Raw genomic sequence first — 20,325 nt, 5'->3', positions numbered from 1 at the left:
AGATGAAGTTCACATTGCCACGCATTTGATTCATAAGGTTAGTTTCAGTGATCATGTGTGGTTAATTTTGTTATTAGTCTTTATCATTATTTAATATTTGCTAATGTAAATTTAAGTGTGCTCTTCCTGTTTCGATGTTGCAGCCCGCACGTGTTCTGACACCGCATGGCACACTTGTTGATGTTTTCACGTCGGAGTCGACGGATCCGAGCATGGATCTCAGGCGGCAGAGACTTGAACCATATTTCTGACGAGCAGGATTTTATTATGCATCATTAATAAAGCGTTTTGAGTATGACAATCCGCTGATAAGTGCATTTGTTGAACGATGGTGACCCGAGACGCACATATTTCACCTCCCATGGGGTGAGTGTACCATAACACTAGAGGATGTGGCAATGCAGTTAGGGTTATCCATTGATGGCGAGCCTGTTAGTGGTACTCTAAGGTCATGGAGCAAGTTTCACCAAAGAGATATATGGCAATGGTGCCAAGAGCTACTTGGTGATGTTCCACCCGGACATGTAGCTAGGGACAACGAAGTACAACATAAGGTTGAAGTGGATCAGAACTCGTCTTCAACAGATGCCGCTTGACGTACTACATGATGTCCTGATTCAATATGCCCGTTGTTACATTTTGTATTTGTTGGGCGGCGTGCTACTACCGGACAAGGCCAACAACACGGTCCACGTTCGTTACCTACCTTTGCTGGCCGATTTTGATGCCATCAGCACTTATAGTTGGGGTAGCGCATGTATTTGTTGGCTATATCGAGCCATGTGCTTGGCAACAGATTACACCGTCGAAGGTATGGCTGGCTGTCATACGTTGTTAATTTCGTGGATTTATTACAAGTATCGTTCTGGGCACCAGATGTGGTGACGCCGCATAGTTTTCCATTAGCTACAAGGTGTGGTAATTTTTGGCATATCCTGTTTAGTTTCGTTACGTCATACATTTTCATTTGCTGTTTAGTATACGACTTATTTGCACATACTGGATTTCCATAAGGTGGGCGGGGAAGAAGGGACACAATGACTACGGTGAGCAACGTCTTCTTAGGCACCGCCTGAGGTTGGACAATCTGCAAGTGGACGATTTACGGTTTATCCTTTGTTTTTATTTATCTATGGTGTTCTTTTTAATATGTGTTTACGTTATATTCTGCTGCTTGCAGTTTAATTGGATGCCATACATGGATCTTTGTATTCTATCGAGAGTGCCTGCTGAATTTCTCGGCCATCCTCACGGAGACTTCTACCACTCGGTTGTACCTCTAATATTATTCCGGTGGATTGAGATTTTCAATATCGACAGAGTGTTGCATCAATTTGGGGAAAACAAAGGACCGCCCAACCCTCCATTGAATATCGATACATTCCATCGACAGTCGGCCCGAAACGATGATGGGTGGTGGCCCGTCCACCTGTCAACTTGGTTTGAGATATGGGCTAGCCGTCATACTGAGGCATATCATCTGCACATTGATCGGGCCGACACCTTACGTCCCAGCCAAGATTACTATAGGTGGTACTGTGATAGGACCCGGAGGTTTCTATCCGCCCCGGAAGCATTGCATGATCCGTGGACCGATGACATTCCTGCTAGTGTACCGGCAGAGTATGGGAGAGCATCGGTGGTAAGGTTACCTGATGTTCCACAAGACCGTAGGCACCAACGAACGCGACGAGAAAGACATCATGGTGCTTATGGGGTGGGGTTCGAGAAGGCAGAATTTCCCGCACAAGATCGGCCACAACATGAGCCAGAGGTTGGACCACATGATTCACAGCAACAACCTCAACATCACAAAGAGTTCTACTACCCTCAACCTTACATGACAGGAGACCAACCTCAGACACCTTCCATGCAGCAATTCATACCATACTAGAGTAGCTATGAGGTTGGTGGATCATCCCAAGGCGGTGGTTGAGTCGCTACATGTCTCCTTAGATTCGATAAGAAAAAGAACCACAAATCAGTGTTCTCCCTTTCGACAATTGCAAAAGACAGGATGTTGTTATTCCCGTCCTGTGCTATGCCCATCAACAACGTCCCTGCGTACTTGCCATACAAGTGTGTTCTATCCATTGAGACAAGTGACTTGCGGTTCCTGAAGGCTTCAACACAGGACGGAAAAGACCAAAAAACCTGATGAAACATGACACTGTGACGGTCCAAGGTGTTGCCGACATAGTTTGGGCGCGTTTGGAGGTCAACGATTGTTCCTGACACGACTACACTTAATTAGAACCATGCCGTAAGGACTCCAACTAATAAATTTACATAACTTTCAATTGACAAGGTTACCTGGAATGAAAGCTTGCAGTGCGTTGAAATATCTTCGTAGCTGGTCATATAACTCCTCCCAATCACCATAAATTTTGGCAATTGCCTTCTGCTTTGCATGCCATACCTTCTTGTCAGAAACCTTGTACCCATATGCTGACTCGACTGAACCTTGCAACACCTTTATGCAAATAGTAGCATCTGCTTGTACCATTGGATATATATGGTGGCAGATGACGTCGCTATCAAGTTGAGCATGATCTTGTGACATCGAGCTTGCCAAACAACTGTGAGGCCCTTCGTATTTTCGAATCACCCAAAATATGGAGGCCCTTGTCTTTGCAACTCGAACCAACCAACGGCGTTGGCCCCCAAACTACTTGCATCGACATACATACCTAGCTTGATCCGACTCTACAACCTTGTATTCCGCACTTCTACGATTGTTGTAGTTCTTTACGGTAAGCATAGCAGTTTCTCTATTGAGAAATTTAAGACCAACCTCCAGCTCCATCTCACCAGACAAAGCATAGTTGCTCGGTGTGTCTTCAACGGTGGTCGAACCCATTGCACCGAAATTTAAAGACAGATAGCGGCCTGGAGTACCGCTAGATCCACCAACCGATTTGACACGACTCAGAAGATCCCTCTCGCAGTAAACGGGTTGGGTTTCAGGAACCACTTCTGCTTCTTCACCACTATCATCTTCGATCTCATCTTCGTCAGAAGTGTCTGCCAACCCATCAACAATACCTTCTGGGGATGCAACTTGGTTAGAAGGGGGAGGACATGCACAACGATTTCCTACAGTTTGTCTGTGCGTCATAAAGGCATTGAAGGTTCTCAGAGCTCTAACAATCTCCTGGAATGGCATCAAATCGGCGGCACCGAAATTCCCAGGTTGCACCACATTATTGGAACTAGAGGAGCTTCCACCAACATCCTGGAGACACACGCATAGCTCCAACGAGTAGATACTTCCAATGCTCCGATGATAAGAAAACATCATCGAAACTTGTTGGTCAAATTTAATCTGTATTTTCTGATACACAAACGAGTTGGCAACTGCAACTGACATTCTGTAAGTCAACTTCGTGATGTCCTTCTTTCCGACCAGACCAGTATTCATGAGGATCACATTCTTCAACTCTTCCAACGACGTCTGCGGCGGGATCATTATCCACAGTGGATCGTCACAAATAAATGTAATACCTTCAGATGTAAGAGAAATGTCTCCGTTAAAATATACGATAACGTAGACATTTTCGATAGCCATAGACACAACAAAATACCAACTACAGTATTTTACAAAGAAGAGGAAGAGATGGAGATAGGAGAGAGTTGTTGGAGATGAAATTTTTCGTGGCACAACAAAGATTTCCAACTATGGTTGCAAACTGCCTGCCACACCCCTTTATATAGCGAATTCCGGGCTCCATTTCATGTGGAGTACAACTGCTTTGGGTCCATTTCGTGTCTGGCCTGCTAATGTTGTCCATCTGGTTCCAATTTGCGTGTACCATCATGGTCTTGGCCCAATTCGCGGACGCTGGGCATGAAATTTCCATTTCGTGGGCACCATACCTGAGGTGGAGTGTATATCCACTTCGTGGGTGATGGACCTGAGATGGAGCTGCGCATTTTGGAGAATATTTGCAGCCGTGCGTATTTAGAGAATTAATATTTTTTCTTTATTTATTTCAATAAAAAAGCCTACATAAGGTATAAAAAGGCTTGTACATGTGGCTATGTTTGGTTGGAAGGAAAGAAATAAAGAAGAAGAAAGTAAAAAGGAAAGAAATGAAAGGAAAGAAATTGAGTGAATTTTTATGTTTCTTATATGTGTTTGGATGAAAGAAAAATAAGAAAGAAAGAAATGTTATAAAAAAAATAACTCCATCCCTGTATTATAAAATATATTAAAAAAAAGAAAGAATAATATTGAAAGAAGAGAAACATAATAAGTTTTCTCTTCCTTTTCTTTCTAACATGAGAAAAAAATTGGCAGATCCCATCCACTTTTTTATACTATTCAACTTTTCGTCTTTAATTTCTTTTTTCAACCAAACAATAGAAAATAATCATTTTTCTTCCAATTTTCTTTCCTCTATTTTCTTTCCTTCCCATTTTCTCTCAAACAAACATAGCAGCAATGCCTTCTTTGAATTGTGCGCTAGTAGATCACATTTCATTTTGAGAGTAATTTTTATTGTAGTTGGACCAACTTGATTAAATTTGATTGACAAAAAAAAACTTGTAAATATAACATCACTTTAAATTTATTCGTTAATTTAAATTATATTTATTTAAATTTTAAACTAAAAAAGATAATGCAAGAAGCTAACAAATTAGTGGGTAACCTCTATAGCTATACCCGATGGATGTGGCTATTTTCCTTTTATTCTTACTTTACCATTTCTTTAGCTATTTATCTTCTAGTCCTTTGTTGATGATTTTGAAATACCCGGTATCTTTTATAGTCCCTTTATGGAAACACTTATTTTCATAGTAATAAAATAACATTTATTTTAAAAAAGAAAACCTAAAAATATTATAATTTTAAATTATGTAAATAAAATTAAAATAATTGAAAAAATAAAAATATAGCGATACCATCCAAATCATATCTAATGTCAGCAAATTTGCCAAACTCAGGCAAATTTTAAGCAAATAGACAAGTATGCCGATGTGATGGACGAACTTTGTAGACATTGCATAAATTTTCCTATCTGTTAAGCAAACTTCAAAAACCTCAACGAAAAAATAAAAAGTGTCTTTTAATTTGTTTTGAGAATTAAAATTTTTTAATATTTTATACAAGCAAAAAATCCATTGAATTTAATATTTTACGAGTTCCTTGTGACACTTATTAAGTTATTATATTTTCTTGGTCACATCACTCATCCTCTTTCCGGCAACTCAAACATAAAGGCCCTCCAAAGCCTCTTCACACATAATTTTGGCAACAATTACTCATTCCCACCGGTTATCCACACAATAAAAAATTGAAAGTAACCCATTAGACACTTTTCGGCCCATCAACCAAAAAGCTTGCTAATCAACTTTTCTTAGCCGCAGTAATCCCAAACAAATGCTGAACCAACCAAACACCACCTAGGCACCATGACCAAAAAAAAAAAAAAAACACCACCTAGGCACCTACTATTAGTCTATTACTGCCTCGTTCGGGCTTCACGAAACCCTGCAAAAGCAGAGATACCAGAGGCGTCGAAGAGAACATCTAGGAGACTAGGACACGTAGGATCCATGCGTATGGATGTTTAACTTGCCATTATTATATACCATCTGTAACTCGTGAAAATTAAGGCTGCACTATTAAGTATACATCATGAATCAGAATATTTTAAACCAACGCCTATGTAGTCCATAAGTGAAACCAGCACTCGCCGCTTGCTATTTCTTTCTGCTGTTTTATGGTGAAATATGGAGGGGAAAAAATTGTTTTTGGTAACATCTAGGATTACCGAAGAACTTAGCATAACCAAGACATGAGAGAAATTTCCAGTCCTCAATAAAACTCAAGCTGTTGCAGCCAAGGGCACAGATCTGTAACATGCTCTCTTTGCGGCACGAACAATATCTTCAACCTACAGATTCACAATACACGACACGTGTACCAAAACCTTCAGTAAATTAGAACTGATTTCAATCAGATGCAAACTTATACCACGCCAATCATCTCAGAGCTATTATTTCATCTTGTTTAGATAAAAATATATATTACTGTATTGGATCAGGGTGGGAAATTCACAGAAAATAAGATTAAACTTTAGAAGAATCACCTGTGGGACAGCCATTCTCTCCAAATTGGCTGCATAAGGCATGGGAACATCGGCCCCAGCAATTCTCTCTACCGGTGCATCAAGATAACCAAAACTCTCCTCGATTACAGAGGTGCTGTTTAAGAGATGCAAGAGGTTAGTATATTTCCAAGAATTAACAGTTGAAGACTAAAAGGTCAATGCAAAGAGCTAAACCAAATTTCGGCGCCAACACCATGCTGAGGAAATCCTTCTTCAACTGTCACCAATCTATTGGTTTTCCTGACTGAAGCATTAATTGTGGATCTATCAAGCGGCCGAATGGAACGCAGATTTATAACCTGTGTAGATAAATCCTTTTCTCATTATTTTTCTCATACTAAAACACAGTTTTGCTAGGGAGAAGAGGGATGCTTACCTCAGCACTGATTCCTTCCTTTGCCAGTATCTCTGCAGCCTAGAGACCAAGAAAGAGTGTTATTTATACCCTAAATCTTCTTCGGGTATGAAAAAGGTTCTGAATCTTTAAACCATTTAAATAAAGGGATTCTGATTGTTCTTAAAAGGTTTGTATAACACCACATGACGGATTAATACCTTCCAAGCCTTATACTACCTGTTGGTGGTGTAAGGAAACCTATTATCTATTTATCATATCTATCTACAAATAATAAGCAATAAATTGGATACAAAGCAAACAATACATGTCTACAAACCAAAGGATTTTAGGGAGAACCAACCTTGAGAGCATAGCCAACCATTTTTGAAAAGGCTGTAATAGTAACATCTTTTCCTTCTCTCTCAATCTGTTAATGGTAAAATGCATTAAGCAAACAAGGATTCAGAGTTTATAGCATAACAAGTTGTGACTCAAACAAGCATTAGACAAGTATAATTCATATATTTTAGATAATAAATTACCTTTGCTTTTCCTATGGGAAGGCAAAAACTGGAATCAAGAACTTCGGCTGAAACAGGGAATGATTCACCATATCTGAAGGCCATAAACAAACGAATTAGATATTTTGGAACAATAAATGAAGCTGAAACTTTCAAATATTCATTTTCAGTTTCCCTTTATATCTGTCACTTTGCTTGAATGCAGAATTACTAAACTTAGAGAGTAATCCAAAAAAATATTACTAAACAACCCTTAATTAATGAAAAGAGAAAATAGTAGAATAAATCTTAATATTTTTACATATTAAGGGTATAATTGGTAATTCCATAATAAATGTTGCATAGAAAAATGAGAATGACAGATATTGTGAAACAAAAGAAATAAGCTAAAGTGACAGATAAAGAAAAATAGGAGTACTAATCACGCAGCACAACTTACAATAACTCATTTTCAAGAAAAACAACAGGGTCAGGGTCCCTTATAGCCGCTTTTAGCAAACCACGAGCATCTTCAGATGAATATGGTGACAATACCTTCAATCCCGGGCATGAAGCATACCAAGCTGCATAACACTGCACAAAAACTAAGTTGAAGGATATATAATAAGAAATAAAACCCATAATACCTATGCTCAATAGGTTGTAACCAGAGCAAAATTCTTCAGAAATGCAAAACTAATTGAAGTTCGTGCTTAAAAGTAGAAATAGATCCATACTTGAGAGTGCTGAGCACCAACTCCAGCAGCAGCTCCATTGGGTCCTCTGAAGACAATAGGTACAGATATTTGCCCAGCAGACATGTAGTTTGATTTTGCAGCAGAATTAATAATGTGATCTATTGCCTGTGCATACGTTAAAATAGAACAAGTCAATAAGTGGAATCAATTATAAACCTAATGAAGAAGCTAGTAATGTGATCTTTCAATTACGTGCATTGATACAAATATTTTTCTCAACATTGCTGTAATGAAGAGGAAAGAGATTTTACATTCTAACATAATATGTAACTATGACATTAAAAGAATTATGCCAAGCAATTAAGAGTTAATAAGTAACAAAATTCCAACAATGAGGTCTAAAATTGGTTAATGCATATGGCCATGGGAGTCAAGTGACATTCAAACTACAAGTCAAACACCACATATCAAATATCTGCTTAGAATGTATGTCTACTATGATTTACACAGTTAACAATAAATTCAATCTATTGTTCCAATATAGAGGTCAACATTTTGCCTCCATTCACCAGTGTATTATTTATCTCTAATTCAGATTCAGGTGGGAAATCAATAATTTCCATATCATATCATGGGACCTTCTAATTGTAAAACATAAAAGATCAAGAAGAATTTGGCCAACTTCAGAAGACATCACAGCAATTTAATTATTTGGTGCTTTAATTAAAAAGTAAAATACAATTTAATCAAGTTCAACTCTAACCTGCATGGAGAAGTTAAAAGTCATAAACTCGACAACCGGCCTTAGACCATAGTAAGCAGCACCAACTCCAATGCCAGTAAATCCAGCCTGCAATATATTTAGCAAACAAATTAGTGCCATCTCCTTACTAATAGAAAACAGAAACAGTGATAATGATGGATAGGATTTATCCCCTCATGTGATAGTTTAATTTTTGCAATCTGCCTCTAGTCCTCTGGGCTTTAAACTGAAAATCTTCCAATATAAAAATATTTGTTCTTGTCAGTTGTGATACAAACTATTAAATTTTCTCTTTCAGTTGCAATGACTCTTCAATAGGATTAAACAGTGATAAGACATCAAAGAGCAAGGAACTGAGTGAAAAAAAATAACCTCGGTAATTGGAGTATCAAGAACCCTTTCAGGACCATACTTGTCCAGAAGTCCCTTAGTAATCTAACATGTAAGAAGAAAAACAGGTTAAACATTTGATAGCAAAACAAGTTCACGGATACACAGCTGGCAATAAACTAACCTTATATGCACCCTGGTATTCCCCAACCTGCACTTACATACACCCAAAACCATCATAAGAAACGTGAAAAAGTGAAGAGACCAACAAGAATTCATTCTTTGAAAAACAAAACAAAATAAAAATATGATAGTATGAATGGAGCTGAGTGTGTAAGTTACCTCTTCACCCATCAAGAAGACTTTAGGATCAGCAGACATTTCCTCATCAAGAGCAGAGTTCAGAGCCTCTCTAACTGTCATCTGTGATATTATTTACATTATATATTAGATTAGATCTATGAAGCGCAGATACTAACATGGACACTTGACACAACAAGGATATGGACACTACACACACCAAACTTCTAAAATGATAGTACACGGATGCTAACACAAACACAGGATATACCTATATGCATATAATTCAAAGTTTATAGGATATTCAAGTATTTATACATGTCAAACTACCTACATTCACTACTATTAATATTCAATCAACCAATAGGGGCGATTCCGAACCCTATTAACAGTTTAACACTACATTAATCAACTAGTTGAGTGCTGGATACTGACAAGTGTCCTACACACGCACAACTCGTTTAGTTGGTGTGTTCTTACTCAACAGGATTAGATAGATATTTTGTGTTTCAAAAGCAAAAAACAAGCATGGAGTTAAATGTGAAATACTGAAATGAAAGCATACCTCTTTAGCAGAAGAAGAGAAAGCTCTAAATGCAGAGAAGGCAGGTAGAATATTCTGCAAAAAAAAAAAAAAAAAAGAACCAAATATGAGATGCTTCCAAGCACAAATTGAATCAGTGAAACGCACGTAGGAGATGCCACATGGCACGTACCTTATGCCTTATAGCACGCAACATCTTGCTATGTTGAAACGAAGCAAGCCTATTCACAGAAACCTTAATCCATCAACAAACAGCATTCTTTACAAATCAATTAAGGAACATGAATCTAGATGAGAGGAATCATACAGAGAGGCGAGAATTGAATGAATGAAACCCTAAAAGATGTGGAATAGTAATAAGAGGAGGAAGTGGAAGATGTACCCGCGTCGATCTCTCTGTGTCTGATAGAATCCGATTCCGATCTCCGCTCGCCAAATGGAATGAAGCCACACCAAATCCCACAAGCTCCTAAGTTTATTATATATTTATTAAAAATGTTTTCTACCCGCAGCTTCATTATCGCTGTATATAGTATTAGTAATTTAGTAAATATATTAAAAACAATAATTTAATTTTGATATGTCGCATTGTCGCTAGTTTTTGTTTTTCCCGTGCATCTTCCGACAATAATTTCAATACATCAAACTCTAAAAATAATTTTTTTTTGAAATAAATAAAATAAATATTTTATTAAAATATATTTTAATTATCTCGTTTACACTACGAAATAAGAGTATATGCATCTCGTTTACACTATAAATGAAATAAGACACAGAATGAGATACGTGTATATTTTGTTTACAGTGTAAATGAGATACATGTATATTTATGAGGTTTATAGTGTAAACGATATACGTTACGAAAATTTTCAGCAACTATAAAAGGATGTGCAACCCTTTATATTCTCCACACACATTTTACTTCTTCTTCTCTACCATTTTTCTTCCGAAAAATAAGCCAAAATGTCTCGTAGTAGTAGTTATCTAGTTGTAAGTGTGTATCTCAATTGACATATGAGAAATAGTGATAATGAGGTGATATTTGAGCGTGAGAATCTCATTCTGTTGCGTATCCGGCGAGTAAGTTCTTTGTGAAACTGAAAAATTTGATATTAAGTAGCGTCGGTGATAGTAGGAGAAAAGAGATCGGAAGGCTGTGGTATATGTCAAGGTTCTGAAAATCGGACCGGACCGGCCAGTTCAACCAGGTTAATCGAAAACCGGTCAATTAACCGATCCGGTCCACATGTAAAACTGTCCTGCAAAAAATTGGCAAAAAAAGTCGGCCGAATCGGTGGTTAACCAACAAATCGGCTGAACCAACCGGGTTTCAACAAGTGCCGATTTTTTCCCCAAGTCACGAAACGACATCGTTTTGGCTGTTGAAAAAAAAAAAAACAAGCTGAAGAGGGAAGACTGAAGTAAAATAACGTTGCTCCACTCTCCTCTTCGAAGAACCCCTCCTGGTCACCTCCCAACCCTAACTTTCTCTTGAACCTTCAACCCTACAAACGCCACCGTCACCTCCAACAAACGCCGGAGCGAAGCGTCACCGTCGGGGATCGAGCCAGCTCTCGCAGATCGAAGCGTCAAGGTCACCATCATCGAACCGTTGGCGTCGTCTAGTCGTCGACTTGGCGTCGTCGTGGTCGTCGGCTTGTTGTCGTCACCGTCACTAAAGCATTGGTCGTTGTCTGGCTCTGGCCTTCTGTGCTCTCCCGCGGTGAGTACTGAGTTCTTCAATCTTTTTGTTTTTCAATTAATTTTATTTATTTGGTGACAAAACTGTATGAATTTGGCATATTTGAGTTCATGGGTTTTTTATTTTTTCAATTAAATTTTTATTCATTGAAGAATTTATGGTAAATTTGAGTTCAGAACCTGAATTTAGTTTGGATGCTGAGTTTGAATTTTTCTGTTTTGAGTTGGGTTGTTGCTTATATAATTCTGAATCGTGCTTATATGCTTAGTTTTTCTGTTTTTGGATTTCCTGTGGCCTTTGATGCTGAGTTTTCTATTTTTGGATTCTGGGTTTGTGTTGTTGAATATTTGATTGGAAGGCTTTTGTTGAATACTTGATTGGAAGTATGGTATTGCTTTTGTTCTTTTCTATTACATGAACGCTTGTGTTAGGTTCATCAAGTATGCTATTGCTTTCCCTGTTTTGTTCCAAGCTGAAGCCATGAAAGCTATGCTGAAGAAGAATAAAATGGACTAATGAAATGAGCCATTGCAACGAGTTCAAGTTGCATTCCTTCAAGTTGGTTAATTGTATGGACATAGGATTCTGAATTAATTTTATGGATATTGGAATTTTAGATTCTCTTCTCAAGTTTTTGTTGTTTCAAGTTGGTTAATTGGATTTCTTAGCCCGTTTTGAGTTTTGAATCTTTTTATTGGTCTTTCTTTAATTAATCTTTTTCAGTGAAATCTTGAAATTGTAAGATAGATTTTTTTCTGAGTTGTTGATTCTGGGTTATTGATTTTTCTGATTTTAAGTTAATGCAGTGTTTCAATGCATTATTTATGTTGTTGTTATATTTTTTTATTATTTTTATGAAATTGGAATAACTGTTAGTGGTATTATATGCATTTTGATTTTTGTTAGTTATAAATGTTTATTTTTAAAATTGTTTCTGAATTTTTAATGGATAATTTATGATATAAAATTATAAAATTTTGAATTTTATTAATTTAAAAAATATTGAATTTAAATATTTAAAAGTTGTTACGGCCTGGCCCAAATCATTTGCGGGCCAGCCCAACCCGATCACAACCCGACCCTGATGGTCAGGAGTAAAACGGTCAGTAGCCGACCCGGACATGCATCCCAGATAGCTCCGCTACAGCTGTGCGAAGCATCGAAGAAGGTGGGCTTGTCCTTACAGGGCCCACATCTGACACGGTATATATGGGGAAGGTCCTACCCTTCCCCCAAGGTACGTCACATACCACTCATCCCTTTTTCACCTGCACTCATTCTTGACTAGAGCGTCGGAGTGTCTTTGCAGGTGACACCCCCCTCACACGAAGTGCTCGGAACGTCGTCCATTCCTTCCCGGCAACTTACGACCAGGTGAGCCCCCATCTCATCATCAACCAGGATATTAATCCGATTCGTCCGGTACCCGACCAACCGAACATTGGCGCCATCTGTGGGAACCGCCAGAATGGAAGTAGTACAAGGCCCTGGAGGAGCAGGGCGAGAAGCCGGGCAGAGAGGGGAACCCGCCGTGGCGTCCTCGGGGGAGCGCACGAGATCCCCTCCTCGACGAACCACACGATCCCAAGAAAGACGCCCCTTAGGGGGAATTGGCGACAACAGCGCCAGAATAATGCAGGAACTGGGTCACAGGATGCAGGACCTAGAGCGCCGGCTGGCAGACCGGGAACATCGCCAGCGAACCCCCGAATCAAGCGACTCCCGTTCTCCCCTGAGAAGCTACTCCCGACGCACAGCTAGCCCAAGATCCGAGTCTGAGAGCCCTAGGGAGGAAGGACGCATAAGGAGGCGCCGTGACCCCATCATATATGTCAGGCGCAGGAGGAGGCGCACCACAGATCGTGCCACCACAGATCGTGATCGGGAAGATGGTCGACGGGAAGACGACGAAGGGAGAACAAGGAGGACGCGCGGACCAGTCATAGTAGGCGCGACCCCATTTCATCGTTCCATCCTCGAAGTCCGGCTGCCAAAGTACTTTGAGAAGCCAACGGATATGATGTACGACGGAACCCAAGACCCACAGGAGCACCTTACGGCCTTCGAGGCCAGGATGAACCTGGAGGGAGTAGGGGACGAGGTAAGGTGTCGCGCTTTCCCGGTCACCCTCGCGGGACCTGCGATACGGTGGTTTAATAGCCTCCCGCAGGGCTCAGTGGCCAAGTTCTCGGATATAAGCCATGCCTTCCTAGCCCAATTCACCACCAGAATAGCCAAGGCAAAGCACCCAATCAATCTGCTTGGAGTGACGCAGAGGTCCGGAGAACCGACAAGGAAATATCTAGATCGTTGCAACGACGAGTGCCTGGAGATCGATGGGCTGACCGACTCGGTTGCCAGCCTATGCCTGACGAACGGACTCCTAAACGAGGACTTCAGAAAGCACCTCACGACGAAGCCAGTGTGGACAATGCAGGAGATCCAATGCGTAGCCAGAGAATACATCAATGATGAAGAAGTCAGCCAGGTCGTAGCTGCCAATAAACGGCAGCCCTCCTACAGTCAAAACCGACACCACGGAAGCGAAGAAAGGCAGAAGGAACACGCCAGAGACGGCGGTCCGAGTAAGATTCCCAGGCCGTTTCCTCACGTCGGGAAGTTCACTAATTACACTCCCATCACCGCGCCGATTATGGAAGTTTACCAACAAATAGCCGAGAAGGGGATCTTGTCAAAGCCCCGACCTCTGAAGGAACGAATAGGGGGGAGCAGGAGCCTTTACTGTGATTACCACAAGGGCTACGGGCACAAGACACAGAACTGCTTTGACCTGAAAGACGCACTAGAGCAAGCGATCAGGGATGGAAAGCTAGCTGAGTTCTCCCATCTCATTAGGGAGCCGAGGAGACGGAATCGCGATCATGAGGGTGAAGACAAGACCCGGACAGCAAAGCGACGCCAAGAGCTGGAGGACGATGACCATAGCCTTACCATAGTGAATGTAGTAACAGCAAGGAACGCGGCGCCTAGGTCGAAATCGGCACATAAAAAAGATGCCAAAGTCCTGGCGGTTTCCACATCCTCTGTGCGAGGCCCCAAAAAACTTCTATCCATTTCATTCGGCCCGGAAGAATCATGGTTTGACGAGGTCGCGGAAAGCCCTCCCATGGTCATTACGGCCAGGGTGGGAACCGGCCTCGTCAGGCGGATCCTTGTAGACACGGGGACAGACTCGAACATCAGGTTCCGCAATGTGTTCGACGCCTTAGACCTAAAGGATGCCGACTTAAAGACTCACCAGCACAGCGTCGTAGGGCTCGGCGACCACTTCATCAAGCCGGACGGGATAATCTCCCTGCCGACCTCCATAGGACAAGGCCAAGGGAGAAGAACGGTAATGGCAGAGTTCGTGATCCTACGAGACTCCACGGCCTACAATATCATCCTAGGGAGGAAGACCATCAACGACCTGGGGGCAGTCATCAGCACAAGGATGCTGATAATAAAGTTCATAACTGAAAAAGGGTCAGTAGGGTCTGTAAGGGGAGATCTAAAAACGGCAGTCGCTTGCGACAACGCCAGTCTCTCGCTGAGAAAGAAATCCAAAGAAGCATCAGGAGTGTTTCTTGCCGACTTGGATGCCAGAGTCACCGACAAGCCGAGACCCGAACCAGAAGGGAACCTGGAAAAGTTTAGAGTCGGCGACACAGAGGAGAAGTTCACCTTCGTGAACAGAAACCTCCCTCACGAGCTGAAAGAACCTCTGATGGAAATGATCAGGGCCAATGGTGACCTATTTTCCTGGACACCGGCCGACATGCCAGGGATAGATCCCCAACTCATGTCGCACCACTTAGCCGTCAAGCCAGAAGTTGTACCGGTGGCCCAAAGGAGGAGGAAGATGTCACAGGAAAGGGCGAAAGAGGTGGCCAAGCAAACGGCCAGCCTCCTCGAGGCAGGATTTATCCGGAAACTTGACTACTCGACCTGGCTGTCGAACGTGGTCCTAGTAAGAAAACACAACGAAAAATGGAGGATGTGCGTGGATTATTCTGATCTCAACAAAGCATGCCCCAAGGATTGCTACCCCCTACCCAACATTGACGCACTCGTCGACGCAGCGACGGGGTACCGGTATCTGAGCTTCATGGATGCCTATTCCGGCTACAATCAGATACCGATGCACCGGCCAGACGAAGAAAAAACGGCGTTCATAACACCAAGAGGAATCTATTGCTACAAGGTAATGCCCTTTGGCCTAAAGAACGCGGGGGCCACGTACCAAAGGCTGATGAACAAGATATTCAGCAACATCATCGGCAAAACGGTGGAAGTCTACGTGGACGACATCCTTGCCAAGACTACCCGACCCGAAGACCTTCTAAGCGACCTGGGAAACGTGTTCGCAGCTCTCCGACGACACGGCATGAGGCTCAACCCTCTCAAATGCGCATTTGCCATGGAGGCCGGGAAGTTCCTGGGATTCATGATAACCCAAAGGGGGTGGAAGCCAATCCTGAAAAATGTCAAGCAATACTCCAAATGGAGAGCCCAGGCTGCGTCAAAGACGTCCAGAGACTGACGGGAAGGCTCACCGCCCTATCTCGTTTCCTGGGGGCGTCGGCAGCGAATGCCTTGCCTTTCTTCAACCTAATGAGAAAGGGAATAGCATTTGAATGGACCCCGGCATGCGAAGAAGCGTTCGACCACTTCAAAAAGATCCTTGCAACACCGCCTGTACTCGGTAAGCCTGTGGTCGAAGAACCGCTCTACCTATACCTGGCTATAACGGAGGAAGCGCTGGCAGCGGTCTTGGTACGGAAAGAGGGGAAAGTTCAACAACCGATCTACTTTGTGAGCAGGTCGCTGCAGGGAGCAGAACTCAGGTACAGCAAGTTGGAGAAACTGGCACTAGCGCTCCTGACCTCTTCCCGCAGACTACGACAATACTTCTAAGGTCATCAAGTAATCGTGAGAACGGACAAGGAAATTCGTCAGGTGCTCCAGAAACCCGACCTAGCAGGAAGGATGATGACCTGGGCCATCGAGCTATCCCAGTACGATTTAAGGTATGAGCCTCGACATGTAATTAAGGCACAAGCAATGGCAGACTTCCTGGGGGAGGTAACTGGAGACCCAACTGAGGACACGGGCACACGGTGGAAGCTCCATGTAGACGAAGCCTCCAACTAGACGTCCGGCGGCGCCGGGATCATCTTAGAAAGCCCAGTCGGGGTCATCTATGAACAATTGGTCAAGTTCGAGTTTCCCGTATCAAACAACCAAGCAGAATATGAAGCACTTCTAGGCGGCTTGGTCTTAGCCAGGGAAGTCGGGGCTACGAGGCTAGAAGTAAGCAGTGACTCACAGATCGTCACGTCGCAAGTAAATGGAAGCTACCAAGCCAGAGACTCGTTGTTACAGAAGTACTTGGAGAGGGTCAAAGAACTGAGCAAACAGTTTGAAGAGATCACGGTCCAACACGTTCCAAGGGAGAGGAACACACGGGCAGACATCCTGTCCAAGCTAGCGAGTACAAAACCTGGAACCGGCAACCGATCCCTCATTCAATGCATCTCAAAAGAACCTGCAGTTGCCCTCCACCTAACCAGGATAAGCCCCTCCTGGATGGACTCCATCACTGATTTTTTGCAGAACGGCAAACTCCCCGTAGGTGAGAAGGAAGCTAAAGCGTTGAGAAGGGAGGCTGCCAAATACACAGTCATACAAGGCCAATTGTTCAAAAAGGGACTCAGCCAACCCTTGCTGAAGTGCCTGCACCCCGACCAGACGGACTACGTGCTCAGAGAAGTCCACGAGGGGTGCTGTGGTTACCACATCGGGACAAAGCCCTAGCGAGGAAGCTCATTCGAGCTGGATATTACTGGCCGTCAATAATGGAGGACTCCAAGGAGTTCGTGAAAAAATGCGTTAAGTGCCAAGAGAACGCTAACTTCCACAGAGCACCAGCCACCGAACTGAGCTTGATGACGTCCTCCCGGCTCTTTGCACAATGGGGAGTCAACCTCTTGGGACCTTTCCCGGTTGGCCTAGGGCAAGTCAAATATCTCATAGTTGTTGTCGACTATTACACCAAATGGATAGAGGCCGAGCCACTGGCCACTATCTCCTCGTCCAATTGTAGAAAGTTCATGTGGAGGCAGGTGATAACTCGGTTCGGCATCCCAGAGGTCGTCATCTCAGACAACGGGACGCAATTCACCGATAAGAAGTTGGTAGAGTTCCTCGCCGGCTTGGGCATCAAACAGAAATTCTCCTCGGTAGAGCACCCCCAGACAAACAGACAAGTCGAGTCCGCAAATAAGGTCATCTTGCTGGGCCTCAAAAAGTGGCTAGATAACAAGAAACGAGTATGGGCTGACGAGCTCGCCTCAGTCCTCTGGTCCTACCGCACAACCGAGCAATCCGCCACAGGAGAAACCCCCCTTCTGCCTAACATACGGGGTAGACGCAATGATACCCGTAGAAATCGGCGAACCGAGCCCACGGTTACTTCTCAAGGGGGTGGAAGAAGCTGTAGAGAAGGACCTAGTAGATGAGATCAGAGAGATGGCCCACCTGTCAGAAGTAGCACTAAAGCAAAGAATCGCCCTGCAATACAACACCAAAGTGCTCAAGAGGGATTTCGAGCAAAAAGACCTCGTCCTACGGCGCAATGACATCGGCCTACCGACCCAGAGAGATGGCAAACTGGCGGCAAACTGGGAAGGCCCCTACAGGGTCAGAAAAGTGATTGGCAAGGGCGCCTACAAATTGGAGAGGCTCGATGGAAGGGAGGTCCCGAGGACTTGGAATACGGGTAACCTGAGAAGGTTTTACCCCTAGATCAAGCAGGCCGGCCAGGCGATCTAAAAAACTTAATCACTTACCTTTGTATCTACCATGGTAACAGACTTATTTAATTACCGGTTAATGTTTACTTGTCATTTCTACCAATTTTACTCCTATTTGTTCTCTTTCCTACTTAAACATCACGCGACAACAAGTTCCACGACGCGTTAAACGGAACCACGATACGGCACCCCGGGACTGATCACCCCAGGGGCCACCTAAACCGAAGCCATTACAAACGGCTATAGCGATAGCAAAAGGCCACGACCTGGCTTCACCGAACTACCAACACAACGGTAAACAAACACGAGTGCAAAGCTCACACCAACAAAACGGTAACACGACAAAGCGAAAACGCTACCAGAGGCAAAGACGACGATAACAATAAGCTGACCAAGCGACTTTTAAAGTATAACAATATAAACAAGTTCTACAACAAAAACCATAAATCCATACAAAAATATAAGGCACAAGAGCTCATTTCTTCGGCATGTCAACAATCTTGCCATCCTTGATCGTCTTGAAAACTCCAATCGCTGATGTGTCAAAGTCGGGAGCCACGATCTTCACCTGAGCCTTAAGGGCCTCCTCAGTCATGAAGATCGCGTTCCTTCCCTGCTCTCTAGTCACCTTATGTTTCTTCTTAAGCTCCTCAACCTCAGCTTCAGCAGCCTTAGCCGACGAGACGGCCACGTCACACTCTTCCTCCAAGGCCACCACCCGACCTTGCGCGGCATTAAGTTGGCTCTCCAGAATCATCTCCCGCTCGGTTAAACGGGAAACGGTCTCATCGAAGGCCTTCAACTTCTCCTCGGCAGACGCGGCCTTCTCCTTAGCAGCCTTTAGTTTCTTCCCCGTCTCAGACAATTGCTCCTGAAGAGTTTCAACTTGAGTTTTGAATTCGTTATTGGCCTGGACAGCAGACTCGAGCTTCCTGTGCAGCGACTGCATCCCCGACAACTCGAATTCAGCCTTCCAAGCTATTGCGGCACCACGGAGAAGGGTACGGTACATCCACCTCGCCTGCCCCATAAGCTCGGTGCTAAGGAAATGATCCTCTGTGCCGAGAAGCAGCTGCGAATCTATGAAGGTCCCGGCATCAAAGTTCCGCTCCATTATGGTGAGAACCCCCTCTGGGCTGGAGGAAGACCTCTGCCTTTTGGGGTGGGAATAAGCTTCAAATCTCATCTTCTTGTTGAGCAGAGGACGAGTGCTCGGGGCCGGCCACTTCCTCACGAATCGGAGAAATGCGCGCCCCGTCCGAATTCTTCTCCATCATCTCGGTATCCCGAGGAGACGGTGTCGCCTGATCCTTGTTCTCAGAAAGGCCCTCCAATTTTCCGTCAACCTTCTCGTCGGCTTTCTCCTCGTCACTGTCTACCAAGAAGGTCTTGAACAAACCCTCAAGTCCTGTCACTGAAGCAGACATCTCCACTGCAACAAGCAAGTAAACAAGTCAGTCGTGAAACCGGCACAATCAAGTGAAGTAGTAGCAACGCAAAAGAACAATAAAAAACAATATACAAGGCAAAACAGCTCACAAATATAGTTCCTGGCGACCTCCCGGTCACCCATCAAAAGGTGGGGGTTCACGTGATTCTTCCCAAAAACAGCCAACAGTACGTCAGCAACCTTTTTGTCCACGGCGAACAGCCCCTTATAAGACACCTTAATGAATGTGTTAGACCCTGCCCCAAAGCTCCAGTACATTGGAATGAGGCGCTCCCCTTCTAACGACAACCAAAAGGGGTGACGACCCTTGACCGGACGCACCTTAAAGTATTTATCTTTAAGCCCATGGTAAGAGTCCTCGAACAAACCAAAGATCCTCCGCCCCTGGGCAGAGTGGAAGGACATGAACCCTTTTCTTGCTTTCCCCTCCTTAGAAGGATTCGTGAGGTTGAAGAAAAAGAGGAAGACATCGACAGATACCGGCAGCTCCAGGTATTCACACACCATCTCGAAACAGTGGATGAAAGCCCAACTGTTCGGATGCAGCTGTGACGGTGACACGGATATCCGGCCAAGGAGCATCATTTGAAACGCAGAAAACGGAATGCGAACCCCCACCTGGGTGAACATGGCTTTGTAAAACCAGATCCAGTCGGCGACTCAGGGGGAGTGGAAATTAATTTCGTATAGCCGTTCGCTGGGGGCAGGAACAAAGACGTCGTAATTGGCTTCCTCGTCTGTCCCCCGCACAAGCACTCGCCTTGGCAGAA

At 43.4% G+C, this 20,325-nt stretch overlaps 3 protein-coding genes across 5 annotated transcripts; 1 reads left to right on the top strand and 2 right to left on the bottom strand.

The window, feature by feature from the left end:
• Positions 1-1,899: 1,899 nt before the first annotated feature.
• Positions 1,900-2,563, bottom strand: LOC140178731 (uncharacterized). Its single transcript, XM_072215962.1, has 2 exons — positions 2,314-2,563; positions 1,900-2,123 (listed from the first exon to the last, which is right to left on the bottom strand). Exons 1-2 carry the CDS (start codon positions 2,561-2,563, stop codon positions 1,900-1,902), a joined length of 474 nt encoding a protein of 157 aa, XP_072072063.1.
• A 3,003-nt stretch (positions 2,564-5,566) lies between these two features.
• Positions 5,567-10,231, bottom strand: LOC112744078 (pyruvate dehydrogenase E1 component subunit beta-1, mitochondrial). Of its 3 annotated transcripts, none has more exons than XM_025793560.3 (15): positions 9,971-10,231; positions 9,761-9,809; positions 9,610-9,663; positions 9,087-9,167; positions 8,929-8,955; positions 8,787-8,849; positions 8,415-8,501; positions 7,691-7,816; positions 7,414-7,547; positions 6,996-7,068; positions 6,815-6,880; positions 6,493-6,531; positions 6,291-6,415; positions 6,096-6,210; positions 5,567-5,900 (listed from the first exon to the last, which is right to left on the bottom strand). In XM_025793560.3, the coding sequence occupies exons 2-15, from the start codon at positions 9,782-9,784 to the stop codon at positions 5,832-5,834; spliced, it is 1,083 nt and encodes a 360-aa protein (XP_025649345.1). In that variant the 5' UTR covers positions 9,785-9,809; positions 9,971-10,231; the 3' UTR covers positions 5,567-5,831. The 3 variants fall into 3 exon arrangements, with proteins under 3 accessions (XP_025649345.1, XP_025649346.1, XP_025649347.1); XM_025793561.3 differs by having other exon boundaries at positions 9,761-9,823; positions 9,971-10,110; XM_025793562.3 differs by lacking the exons at positions 9,087-9,167; positions 9,610-9,663; positions 9,761-9,809; positions 9,971-10,231 and having other exon boundaries at positions 8,415-8,648; positions 8,929-8,951.
• Positions 10,232-12,758: 2,527 nt separating this feature from the next.
• Positions 12,759-17,107, top strand: LOC140178730 (uncharacterized). Its single transcript, XM_072215961.1, has 4 exons — positions 12,759-15,260; positions 15,539-16,066; positions 16,114-16,320; positions 16,511-17,107. The coding sequence occupies exons 1-4, from the start codon at positions 12,759-12,761 to the stop codon at positions 17,105-17,107; spliced, it is 3,834 nt and encodes a 1,277-aa protein (XP_072072062.1).
• The last annotated feature ends 3,218 nt before the right edge of the window (positions 17,108-20,325 follow it).

Source organism: Arachis hypogaea, chromosome 14 (genome assembly GCF_003086295.3).
Source record: "Arachis hypogaea cultivar Tifrunner chromosome 14, arahy.Tifrunner.gnm2.J5K5, whole genome shotgun sequence".
NCBI lineage: Eukaryota > Viridiplantae > Streptophyta > Magnoliopsida > Fabales > Fabaceae > Arachis > Arachis hypogaea.
This window is presented reverse-complemented; position numbering and strand designations above follow the sequence as displayed.